We start from the raw sequence: 13,593 nt of genomic DNA, 5'->3' as shown, positions 1-13,593 counted from the left end.
TAAACTAAAATATTTTATTTGTTTTCTATTCAATAAAACTATTAATTGAAATTAAAGACCATTATGTTTCAGTTAAATCAAAGAATAGCTTTGTTTGCAAATATTTTGAAAAATTACATTACTTTTCAAAATGTATTATTGATGAAGGTTTCATATATTGCAATTCATGCTTGATTTCATGCAGCAGCCATTGGTAGAGGGAATAAGACTTTTGATCAGGTACAGGTGCAAAGGTTAGCAAAGGTATCTTGTTTTGCATTTATGAGATGTTTGTAACATGATGAACATCTTTTCAAAAAGAAAAGGGAAATGCTAATTGATATATTTACAGTTTAGTCTCAGGTGCTAAAAACAAAAACTGAAAACTGTTTTAGTACAATCTTGTTTTGTATGAATTTGATTTCATTTAATGAAATAGGAAACAAAGAGACCCAAGACTTTGCAGCGACGTACAGAATTGTCTCATGCAAGGAGGCCACCATACAGAAGTTTTATCTGCAAAAATCTTACATACCTAACTGATAGATATGCATATTTCCTAAAAACTTGCAAGTTAGGTCAATATGAGAATTACAGATGTCTAGGACATGTCCTGAATAACCTTGTTATTAGAAATGGCATTGGCAAAGTTCAGTCAGTATTTATACTAGTAAAGAAATGGCAAAAATTAGTACAAGATGAGATGTATAAAACAGGAATTACAGTTGGAAATATAAATAGAATATCAGGAGGCGTTGGAAGAAGTAGAAACTGTTGTGTGCACTGTAAATGAAGACTGCATGAATCCTGTACTGTATTGTGATGAAGATCCACAGTATTGTTACAATCTAAACAGTGAATTAGATGTTTTAGAAGTATGTACTAAAATAGCAATACATAATTCTACATTTCTAGTGCTATGCAAGGATTCAACTCCATATAATTCCAAAAATTGTCAATACCCAAGTGTTAAAGGAGACATAACTATCAAATGGCATAGTTGCTTAACTGTGTGAGAGTCTTCTAAGCAACAAAAAAGCTATTGAATGTGTCTTGGGAAAAATGAATAAACAGGATCCGAAACTTACTTTAAATGACTGAATACTTTTTCAGGAGTTAAAGAATTTTTTTACAACATTCAAATAGATGTGAAAAACTTTTTCTCATTACAGTGACCCAGAACTTGATAAAGCTGTTTTATTTATTTTTTTTTAGAAATAGTAATGTTTAAAGAAAATTCCTGAGGATAATATCAAGCTATACATGCTAAAGAAATTGTATTCACTTTATTTGTAACACCCTTTATATATAAAGCTCATTTCCAAATGGCCTAATTCCAAAATTTTGAAAAGTACAGCACATCAAGTAATGTATTACTTAATAACTTATGACTAGGTTTACTTTCTGGCAAAAAAGGCCTTAAGTGTAATGTAAAGAAGTATTTTGTATTGCAGTTTTGTACAAAATGACTAAAGTCAAGTTCCAGTTTCTTTCAAAATGGCTTAAGTCTATTTTGAACTTAAGTCCTTTTGGAAAGGAGCTTCTTTATATATAATGATATAAAATTTAATAAAATAAGCATTAAAATACCTAAAATCTACAAATTAGAAATTTAAATTATTAGAAAAATTCTAGAAAATTATTTAAGAATTGCAAAGAAAATCCTACAACTAGTAAAAAAAAATTAAAGGACTATCTGGATAGAAAATCAAAAATGCTAAAGACAGTTGTTGAATGAAAGTTGAAATTATTGATTTGGGAAATATTCAATAGTTTGTCAACTGAGTTGAAAGCATTTACAAATAGTAGTTGAATTTTTGAATATCAAATCAAGTATTGGGTTGTTCGGAAAGTTCGTAGCGATTTTTGATAGCCGACAGTTGAGACACCGATTGACGCGAAAATGATTAGAATTGTACAAACCAATGAATATTACGATAAATGACCTTGAGACGCGTCCGTTACAAAAAAACCGTTAAGATTATTCAAATAGCGTTTAATTTGGCTCATTGCAAAAATGGATGCGAACAACGTGCATTATCGACACTTGTTTCTTTTCTTTTTTCGTAAACGCAAAAATGCTGTACAAACAGCAAAAAAGATATGTGATGTTTATGGTGAGAGTGCTGTATCAGAATCAACTGTTCGAAAGTGGTTTGCAAAATTTAAAACGGGTAATTTCAGCCTTGAAGATGCTCCTCGCTCAGGAAGACCTCCTGTTATTGAAGAGGACCAAATCAAAGCATTATTGGATGAAAACCCTCATTACACAACTCGAGAGATTGCAGACATAGTGAAGTCATCAAACAGTACTGTATTTCAACATCTAAAGAAGCTCGGATACGTGAATCGTTATGACATTTGGATACCTCACGACTTAACGGAAAAAAACTTACTGGATCGCATCTCCATTTGTGATTCTCTTGAAAAACGAAATAAAAATGACCCTTTTTTGAAGCGTTTAGTGACAGGTGATGAAAAGTGGATCATTTATAACAACATCAGCCGAAAACGATCGTGGGGTAAGAAAAATGAATCACCATTAAAAACTCCAAAGGCCGGTCTTCATCCAAAGAAGGTCATGCTCACTGTCTGGTGGGATTGGAAAGGAATCCTGTACTATGAGCTGCTTCCACAGAATCAAACAATTGATTCTGATAAGTATTGTTCCCAATTGGATAAGCTGAACATGGCAATTAAAGAAAAACGTCCGGAACTGGCCAATAGAAAAGGCATTGTGTTTCACCAAGATAATGCCAGACCTCACACGTCTTTACGAACACGCCAAAAATTATTGGAACTAGGCTGGGATGTTTTACCCCACCCCCTTACTCACCCGACCTTGCCCCGTCGGACTACCATTTGTTCCGTTCTCTACAAAATTCCCTTCATGATAAAAACTTTGATAGTTTAGAAGCTTGCAAAAACCACGTGGATCAGTTTTTCGCGGAAAAAACTGGAAAGTTCTACGAAGAGGGTATCATGAAGCTGCCCCATAGATGGCAACACGTCATTAAAAACAATGGCGCATACATAGTGGAATAAAAGTATATTTTTAGTATTAAAACAATTTCTTTTATTTCTCTTAAAAATCGCTACGAACTTTCCGAACAACCCAATAGTTATTTGGACACTTATTTGGTGTATTTATATTTAAATTTAACAAAGTATTTTTGTAATGTTTAATTTAGTATGAATTGAAAATTTAAACTTTTAAAAATATATGGTTAAATGTGTTTGAATATATAATTTGTGAAATAAGAATTATTAATCTACATTCTGTTATTAAAGTTACATTATAAAATCCAAAAACAAGCACGTGAAAGATTACTGAAACCAATAGTATATGCACATAAAATGTACTATTAGAACTTTTATCTACTTTTTTGTTACTTCAGTTTTTGCTTTACTTATTTTTGTTTTAATAGTTTTGTATTAAATACTATGTACAGTACTTGTTGTTACCTTTTCAAAAATTAAAAGTAATGAAAAACCTTTATTAGAAATATGAAATTCTGATCAATAAATTTAAACTCCACATGAAAAATTTATGTTTATAAGATAAATACAGTATATAATTACTTACTTTTATGTGCATTTTATTTCAGATATTATTTGTTAAAATTTTCTTTTAATTAATAGGAAAAAATTAAAAGGAAAGCTATTACTCCTGACAGTGCAAAATCTATAACATCCCTTCAAATTTCACCATTATCTTCAAAAAAGTTAGTTTTGTTTTTTTTTTTTGGAATACTATTAAATTTATTTATGAATTCAACTTGACAATTTTATATTTTTAGTTTTACTCCACCAAGCAAGTACTGCTCACGCTCTATGTCTAGAGATGTTATAATATCATACAGGTCAGATGAAAATATTACTTGGAAAACAAATGATGATCACATTTATAATGTTAATTACTATGATACTGAGTCAGTACTAACAACAAAATATCCTTTTATGTTTGAAAAATTAAGAGACTGTGCATATTTTTTAAATGAAAGAATACAAAATTTGGCTTGTTTTTATCAGAATCGTCATAAAATAGAAGAATGGTCTTCAATGCAATCTTTAGTTCAGGTAATTTCCTTCAATAGTATATATTTATGATTTTTAAAAGTAACTGATCTGTTAGAACAACTAAAACTGATATTTTTCTCTATGGATTAGTATTCTGTTAGGATCATTCTAAAAAAACTTCAGCATATAAACTGATATTCTTATATAAGAATATCAGTTTCAGTTATTTTTAAAGTTTTAAGTTTTATATTTTGCTGATATTTTTATTTTTCTTATTTTAAAAGGAAACTTGTTACTACAGTAAGACCCCACTTAATGCATGGAATACGTTCCTAGACGACAAAGCGCTAAACGAAACAACATTAAATAAGGTCATTTTAACACAGAGTAAATAGGGAAAGGGGAATACATGACCAAAAATAAACAGATTTTACTTTAATTTTAAGTTATTTTTATATTAATTTGCATAATAATATATGTTAAATAGCATATAAACATATGCACACAGAAATGTAAAGTTCATTTTTTGTGATGAAGGACCTGGCTCTTCTGAAATTCTTTTTTTTTTTGTTTTTTGTGATAAAGTCATGTAGTTTATTTGTTTTTTTTTTTTGTTTTTTTCTTCTTTCCTTAAGCAAATGTTGGTAGCAAGAGATCACATCCAAAATGCTTCGTCTTGCTTTTGCATTTTTTTCAAAATCTGGATCATTCACTACAATTTGATCAACGATTTCAGTTATCATTACCAAACTTGTACTAAGGAAATTCATAGAGAAATTCTTTGGGTTCTTCGTTTTCAGAATCACTATTTTCCAGTTCTACATGAATTTCTTGTTCTACCAGTTCTTGAAGGTCATTGGTAAGGCTCTCACTAGAAACCTGCAGTAACTCCTCAATATACTGCTTGTCTACATCTCCTAGTCCTGCTGTATCGATTAGGTTGACAATTTGATCAACCTAATGATACAGCATTAGGCTCTTCTCGTTGAAAATTCTTGGATACCTTCAGCCATAACTTCTTCCACACTTCGTTTATGCATTTATCAGTTAATTCTTGCCAAGTGAAGTTGATATTTGATATTGCCTATGGCATCCATGATGATATATTTTTCCAAAATTGCTCCAAACAAACAGATTTAAAGAAATTACAGCGCTACGACGAATTGTCACCTTTTGCTGATTGGTTCGTGTTTGGGAATAATCGTATTACATACAAATTAATGAAATGCCGGGATAATTTGAATCAACGTAAATTATGAGTTTTTTTTTTTTTTAGACTTTGAGTAGACTGCGTTATATCAAATCAGTGTTAATCGAGGCAGCATTAAGCAGGGTCTTACTGTATTTACTAAATTAACTAAGTATTTCAATTTTTTTGATATTTATTTCATGATTTTAATGAAATTTTTTAATATATTTTTTATAGGAAGAAGTAGATATAGTAGGAAGTATTTATTGTGATGGAGAAGGCAAATTAAATTCTAGTTCTCTTCTCTTACAAGGATCTTGGGAATTAACTTCTGGTCTGCCTGTGCAGTTGGATGTATCATGTCTCTCTCAGTTTTCATTTTTTCCTGGTCAAGTAATTATATATATATATATATTTTTTTGAAGTATTGATCTGCAAAAAAATTTCATCAGTCTACAGAAAAGTATTTGATCTTAATAACACTGGCACAGTTGATTATAGGTGACATTTAAATAGTAATCTTGCTGAATGATCTTTGTTATGTACATTAACTGTAGATAAGCATATACAGTAGAATCTTTTCTTAACGGATTGCTCAGGCTACCGAAAATCATTCCTTCTTCCAAGAATCTGTTATATTGTGAACAACAGACATCCTCACACCTCAGAAAATATCTGTTATTTAACCTCTTACATAAAAGAAATACCTGTACTTGAAATTATTCAGTCTCTTGAGATCTCTGATCTATAGAAATACATATGTTACTTGATCATATATTATGCTGTATGTGTATATGACAAAGCTGGCAGAAACTGTAAGAACAAAAAGAAGCAAATTACATATGCTCATTAGCACCTGACTTCATGATTTGTTTAAAAAAACTTGTCCATCTTAGTTTGTTTGATATCGCTTTTCTGCCTATTAAATACAACCACCTCTCAATATTAGCAATGTCATATACAGCCTGTTCATTTATGCTGAAACTCATCAGGTAGGTCTTCACAACTTGGAAAGACTCGATGGCCTTGCTAAATTTCTACACTACACTTGAACCAGTGTCACTAGGTGGCTCCTCTCAATCATATCAGCCTGTCAACACTTCATACAATTCTTCAATTGTACATATCTCACATATAACAAGTGCAATATCAAACTCTATAAATTCCTAGAAACACCCAAATATTAACTAAACATTGAAAAATGTAAAGTTTACAATAGATTGGGCTAGAAAACATCTGTTATTCCTAGTTATGGATCTGCTAAGAGGAGGTAAAATTACATTGATTTGGTGGGACCTAGGGAAAAAATCCATTGTTCCTAGTGTTGCCGCCTGTCTGGTTTTTAATTCATTGTCCGGGTTAACTATTAATTTTGTCTGGGATTTCGTAGAAATTGTGAAATTATGATGAAACAAAGTACTAGCAAATATTTTTATAAATTTTAAATTTACTTTATTTTAACAGCGAAAGACTTTATTCTCACTGAGACTTAATTTACCATCTTACGCCTACATATGTCGCACCTGTCAACTTTTTTTTTTTACTTCTCAGCTCTTTTAAGCTAAGTTATTTCATTTCTTAATTTAGATTGCTCGTACACAAGTACCTAACTGGTTTAGAACTGGCATGCTGGCATGCACATTATTCTTCATATGGTAAAATAACATTGCACATGTGTCAGGGACTTCTGTTTGAACAAACTTGACCTGCCGTCTGGGTCAGCAATTTTGAAAAGGTAGCAACACTAGTTGTTCCACAATACATTAAAACAAGATTCTGCTGTATAAGCATTATAAATAAGCATAATTTGTAGTTGCATATATTAATTCTTAAGCTTTTGTGTCCTTATTATACAATTTTAAAGATTTTTACTTTTTTCTGGATATGTTTCCTCATTTTGCAGGACTTGGACATCGGTATAATAAGTCCTAATAATATGATCTATCCTAGTAGACATTTAAATAATAAAATTGTAGTTGCATATAATTACTGGTCCATGTAATATTCATAATTTTACTGATTCACAATGAAATAAAGGTTGAAAAACTATATATTTTATTACAGCCATATCCCAATAATTCAATAATCTCAAGCACTTGTCATAACATATTTATATTAAAATATATTTGGTTTAATTTTAAAGGTTTTGTTTGTGTTATTTAATAATTCAATACTTATATTATTATTTATAATTAGCACATTTTATTAATATTTATAATATTTTATTTTTTTCATTTATTTTAAAATTATTTTATTTGTATTTACTTAAATTTTCAATTTATGAACCATTTATAAATTAAAATTTTTAACTAGACATTATACATTTTTATTGTAATTGCACATAATAATAATATACCAATTTTAAAAATTTTTATTAAAAATATAAAATATTATTTTTTAAAATTGTAAATCAAACTACAGTCAAATCTCAATATAGTGAATTATTAAATGTAAAATTTTGCTTTACAAACAACTAAATCACTTGAATTTTAAATTCTCAAATTCAAATCTTATGTGTTAACTTCAGTATATATAAATCTTATTGTTATTTCAGTTTAAGACCACAATTGATTTAGCACCAATTTCAGAGTGAATGTTTTTCAAAAGTATATATAGCAAGTCTGCTTGTTGTGTACTGATGATGACTTTGCAGAAAAGCCAGAAGTTTAAATTATTCATACCAAATGTGCTAATACTAATTTATTTACATTATATTCACACAATATATACATACATTAAACTTTATTGTAACAAGCATATTTTTAATAGGTTCAGGGTTATTGTGAGCAAATTTTTATTTTGTTTTTAGTTAAGACATGTTTTCATATAAAGATTGATGGTTATAATGAGTTTACTACACGGGTAAAATTAGAAAATTTTGTATAGTGAGTGGAAAAAACCATTATCATCTGAGAGAACCATTATTAAAACTATATTAAAGCATCAAACACAAGACCGTGTTATTTATTAAACACTTGGCACTTTTCCACTTCTATTAGTTGATTCCCTTAGATGTGTTTTTAAGTAGTTTATATCGATAATTATTTTATTAATCTCACCTTGCGTCCTGTCGATGTGCGTAGTATCCATTTTGTTAAGCTGTACGTGTGAATTTTCTCTTTCTCGATGGAATTTGCCGTTTCTATGACAAAAATTTTTATAATTTAGGTATTCTTGAAACCGTGTTTTCTTATATGTTGAGCATCAAACACAAGACCGTGTTATTTATTAAACACTTGGCACTTTTCCACTTCTATTAGTTGATTCCCTTAGATGTGTTTTTAAGTAGTTTATATCGTACAGCTTAACAAAATGGATACTACGCACATCGACAGGACGCAAGGTGAGATTAATAAAATAATTATCGATATAAACTACTTAAAAACACATCTAAGGGAATCAACTAATAGAAGTGGAAAAGTGCCAAGTGTTTAATAAATAACACGGTCTTGTGTTTGATGCTCAACATATAAGAAAACACGGTTTCAAGAATACCTAAATTATAAAAATTTTTGTCATAGAAACGGCAAATTCCATCGAGAAAGAGAAAATTCACACGTACAGCTTAACAAAATGGATACTACGCACATCGACAGGACGCAAGGTGAGATTAATAAAATAATTATCGATATAAACTACTTAAAAACACATCTAAGGGAATCAACTAATAGAAGTGGAAAAGTGCCAAGTGTTTAATAAATAACACGGTCTTGTGTTTGATGCTCAACATATAAGAAAACACGGTTTCAAGAATACCTAAATTATACTATATTAAAGGTTGACTGAGTTTTACATTTATTCTTCAGTTTTTAATCTTCTTTTATGGTAAATATATCTAACAAAAGAAAGAATGTCTTAATTTGTGAAAAAAAAAAAAGGGTAAGTACTGAGTTGGATGCAAAACATAGAGATACCAGTGAATCCATTCTCTTATTTACTTGGAAAGATTCATGATAATAATCCATTTGTCACCCTTCAATAAATCCTTATAAGCTACTCTTTCTTTTACATCTTTAGACATAGCTTAATTTAAATGAATAAAAAACTCAGAAATGATTAATGCATAATAAGTTATTATTAATAAAATTGAAAAAGCCATAAAATGAAAATAAATTATGTCCAATTACAATATTAATGATTTTATTAATTCCTAAACTTTTGTTATGTTATTTATACATAAACTTTTAAATACAATTTTTTTTTTTTTTTAATTTTATGAGAGTAACTTAACTAATTTACTTGAATAAAATTTAAAAAAATAGAATTTGTATGTTTGAAATAAGTAAACAATATCATATTGTACAGTATTATTTAATTTTTCATATAGGATTGATTAAAAGTATAAATATATATATATTTATTTATTTTAATAGATTATTGCTGCCAAAGGAATTAATGTACAAGGATATAAAGAAAAAAAATGTATAGTTAAACATCTTTATGAAGTAAGCTATAAGTTTATCTAATCACTAACAAAAAATAATATAACAGTTTCATTTTTAATAGATTTATTTTTAAAATTTGTTTCTTGATTTTTTTATTAAATATTTTATATCCCTTGGTTTATTAAAATAAAAATGAATATCATTTAGAATATCTTAAATGGAGTTAAGGTATTTTAAAGATAATATGAAATATATAAAGAAATTATATTTTTAAATTATTCATTATTGACCAAATTTGATCCAAAATTCATTCAAAAAATACTATTGGTAATCTCTAAAGGATATGTTTAAAATCTAGATTTATACTCAGATCTCTATAATGATCTAATATAAAATTTCATTAGTTTTTAATTGTTAAAATAATTGGTGTATATTTTTCAAAGATTATTTTTAGATGCCTATTTTCTGTATTTAGTTATAATTAATTTTTGATTCAAAAACATCTCCATGTCTGGATCTAATTACTACAAAATTTATTAAATTATTACCGCCGGCAAGCAAACAAATGATCCTAGAGTTATTTAATTTTTTTTATAACAACTCAATATACCCAACATCCTGGAACGTAGCCAAAATCCTCATGTTTTACAAAAAAGGTAACCGAAATGAACCTGAAAATTATTGACCAATTGCACTATTATCGACTATCAGGAAATGCTTTACCTCCATTTTAGCCTTGCGATTTCAAATTTGGATAACTAATCAGAAACTGAACTCACAATAAAATAATCATTTTTAGAAATAATATCAAAATAGCTAAAATTGAGAAATCCTTTTACTTAAACGATTCACCACTGGATGTAGTCAATAACATAAAATATCTAGGGATCGTTTTTAACTGGAATGGCAGCTTTAAATTACATTTTGACTATTTAAACACCAAGGTCAACCAGCTTATTAATAATGCTATTTACTTATGCTCTAACTTGAAAATTTCTGATTTAAGGCTGCATATGAAAATATTCCACACGATTATATTACCTGTAATCTTTTATGCAAGTCCGATATGGGCACTTGATTTATTTCACGATCTAGAAAAATTTCATATTATTTTTCTACGTAAACTACTTAAGTTGGAACTGTACGTTCCAACTTAAGTATCCTCAAACACAAATCATGCTACTATTTAAACACTTGGTGTTTTTCCATCTTTATTTAGTTGATTAAAAAATGAAAAAATAATTAAATTCTAATGAAATTTATAGTTTAAGTGAACACTAAAGAGTTAACTTTTAAATGCAAGTTATAGCTTGATTCAGTAAGAAAATTTCTAAGAATGATATTAAACATATAGGGTGTCCCAAATTAAACTTGACATTTCACAGCTGGCTAAGCAAAAACTATTCATCAGAAAGTCATGAAAGTTTGGAAATGCCTTAATGAGATGATGGAAATTTTTTCTAGAGCAAAAAAAGTTAGTTTCGAAAACCACCAACCACTAGAAAGTGCTTTTCAAGCTGAAGTAGTGGTATATTGGCCTGCAAAATCCCCAGACTTGAATCTATTATCAATTTTTGGGTCTGGGGCTATCTCAAATACTTGGTCTACTGTGGTCCCATAACATCATTGTCATACTTTAAAGACAGCATAGCACACCATATGCATAACATTCCAAGGTATACACTGCATACAACTGTTAAACATGCTGTTTTATGCTGTCAAATGGTAGCAGACAATGGTAGCTATATGTTTTGAACATCTTTTGTTCACATTAGACAGATAACTTATGTAGCTGATTGTTATGTTCTGTATAAAGCTATAATACATTCTGTAGTGGTGGTTTTTAGAACTAATTTTATTTGCTCTAGAAAAAATTTGTATTATCTCATTAATGCATTTCTAAACTTTAATGACTTTCTGATGAATAGTTTTTGCTGTAGCCATATAAAAAATGTCATGTTTAATTTGGAAGACCCTGTACATTAGAATTTAAAAATTAATTCAATATTATAATACTTTATTTATAGATTTTCACTTTTTGAGTCTCATGTAATTTTTTGTTGCTGTAATCTCCTAAAAAAAGAATGTTTCAAATGTGTGTTTGCATATTGTAGGCAATGAACTAGCAGGACATTTGAATATTGTTGAAACAATCTAAATATTAGAATTATAAATTAACATTAGCATTATTGAAAATAAAATGTGTTACATATAAACAAATTTTTCAAATATCTAATACAGGGGTTCTCAATCTTTTTTATACTGCGACTCCCTTTACAGGCTGTAATTTTTTTGCGATGCCCTTCTAAAAGAAGATACTTACGTGTAGCTCTAGCAGACATTAAAATTACTTTATTATTCAAAGAAAACTCCAAAGAATATAGAATTTTAATAATTATTATTTATTAGAAAACATAACAGTACAATTAATGAGAAGGATGAGCTTGCTTTTCTGAGCATAACTTCTTAAATTGGGGCTGAAGTTTTGAAATGGCTACTCTTCTTTGTACTCTTTCTAGAGTCTTTGACACGTTTTCTATTTATTTGAATAAAGTTATCCATTTTACGATGCATAAATTAAATACAACACACTTGAAATCAAAACACTGATTTATCAATGCTTATAATTGATGAAAACAAAAGACTGAATGAAAGAACAAGAAAATGGAAGAGCGGGGTGATGAGACGCATGTGCCGCGCACTCACTCGTTACGTCGCGTGCAAGCAACCTGTGGGTATCGTCTCGCGACTCTCCTAAGATAGCGCCGCGATGCCCCAGGGCATTGCGACGCACAGTTTGGGAAGCCCTGATCTAATATGTATATATACATATTTAACATTATAACATTAGTTACTCTAATGACAATCATATATTCAAAATTTATTATTATTATTTATTATTAAAAAAAATATATATATATATATATATATATTTAAAAATAATAGAAACTTCTTAGATTGTTTTTATTTAAGATTATTAAAAAAAAACTAAATTATTTGTATGTTGGATATATAAGAATTTGGCAAACAAATTTCAATATTACTTTATTATCCATAGAATTATAGCTGTTACATTATATATTTTATTTTCCATTTCTGCTAGTATTTCACTATATGTTCTAAAGAGTAATTTGTTTCACATACTCTATACTAAGTTATATTCTTCAAACATAAGATCATTAATAAATTTTTCTTTAGAAATCATTATTCCTTTTAATTTAATATTATACATGAAGACCCACAAATTTGTCATTTATATTATTTTCACTCGGAGTGCAAACATACTCTAAAATATATGTCTGAGTAAAAGCTATTAACATTAACAGTGACCTAAATATTAATACAACCATTATGTTGATTGTATTTACCCACCAACATATAATGGTGACATCATATAGATAAAGATCTATTATGTAATTATAAATAATAATTTTAAAATTTAATAAAGAATAATCAAAAGTAAGACAAAAGAAAATCATAAAATGTTGCAAAACTTGGCATCATTAAAATAATAATGATGATGATGATACAAATAAATTGCTAAAGTTGAGGTTAAGTATCTAATTAGAAACATTTTTGACTTAATATAGGTTATCTTCAGCTAACAGAATAGCATTGTTTTGCATTTAAAAATGACAAATTTAGTAAAAAAAATGGAAATGAAAAAATCAGGATATTATGTAAAATCTTGGATTTTACATAATATTACTGTCAGTTAGTCAGTGAGACAATGTAGCATTATTATATAAAATTCTGAAAGTTGTAAAAATGATTTATTTTTTAATGATACATTAATTTAAATTAATTATTTTTTTATTAACAATAAAATAATATTAATTAAATTTTTTACATTAACTAATATTTATACTTATATTTGTAAAACAGGAAGAACCATTGCCATTTTCTTCTAGTCCTCCATCTATTTTAATAGCCAAAAGTAAGATTTTTTAAAAATAATTTAATAAATAATAGTTAAGAATTTTAGAATTATTTATTTAACAAAACATGTTTTAAAATTTC

The 13,593-nt window shown here is 28.1% G+C and overlaps 2 protein-coding genes across 3 annotated transcripts in view; one reads left to right on the top strand and one right to left on the bottom strand.

Annotated features, from left to right (window-relative positions):
• LOC136978699 (protein FAM50 homolog) overlaps nt 1-13,593 on the bottom strand; it is a 335,477-nt gene that overhangs the window by 28,887 nt on the left and 292,997 nt on the right. The window lies entirely within an intron of this gene.
• PolA2 (DNA polymerase alpha subunit B) overlaps nt 1-13,593 on the top strand; it is an 83,323-nt gene that overhangs the window by 8,035 nt on the left and 61,695 nt on the right. For both annotated transcript variants that reach the window (XM_067274464.1, XM_067274463.1), the window contains exons 5-9: nt 3,622-3,704; nt 3,780-4,059; nt 5,426-5,581; nt 9,562-9,633; nt 13,459-13,510. In XM_067274464.1, coding sequence (XP_067130565.1) covers nt 3,622-3,704; nt 3,780-4,059; nt 5,426-5,581; nt 9,562-9,633; nt 13,459-13,510 — 643 coding nt within the window. The remainder of the gene's footprint in view (nt 1-3,621; nt 3,705-3,779; nt 4,060-5,425; nt 5,582-9,561; nt 9,634-13,458; nt 13,511-13,593) is intronic.

Source organism: Centruroides vittatus, unplaced genomic scaffold, assembly GCF_030686945.1.
Source record: "Centruroides vittatus isolate TY-2023 unplaced genomic scaffold, ASM3068694v2 contig_549, whole genome shotgun sequence".
Taxonomy (NCBI): Eukaryota; Metazoa; Arthropoda; class Arachnida; order Scorpiones; family Buthidae; genus Centruroides; species Centruroides vittatus.
Note: the sequence above shows the minus strand (reverse complement) of the source record. Positions and strands in the feature narration are given on the sequence as shown.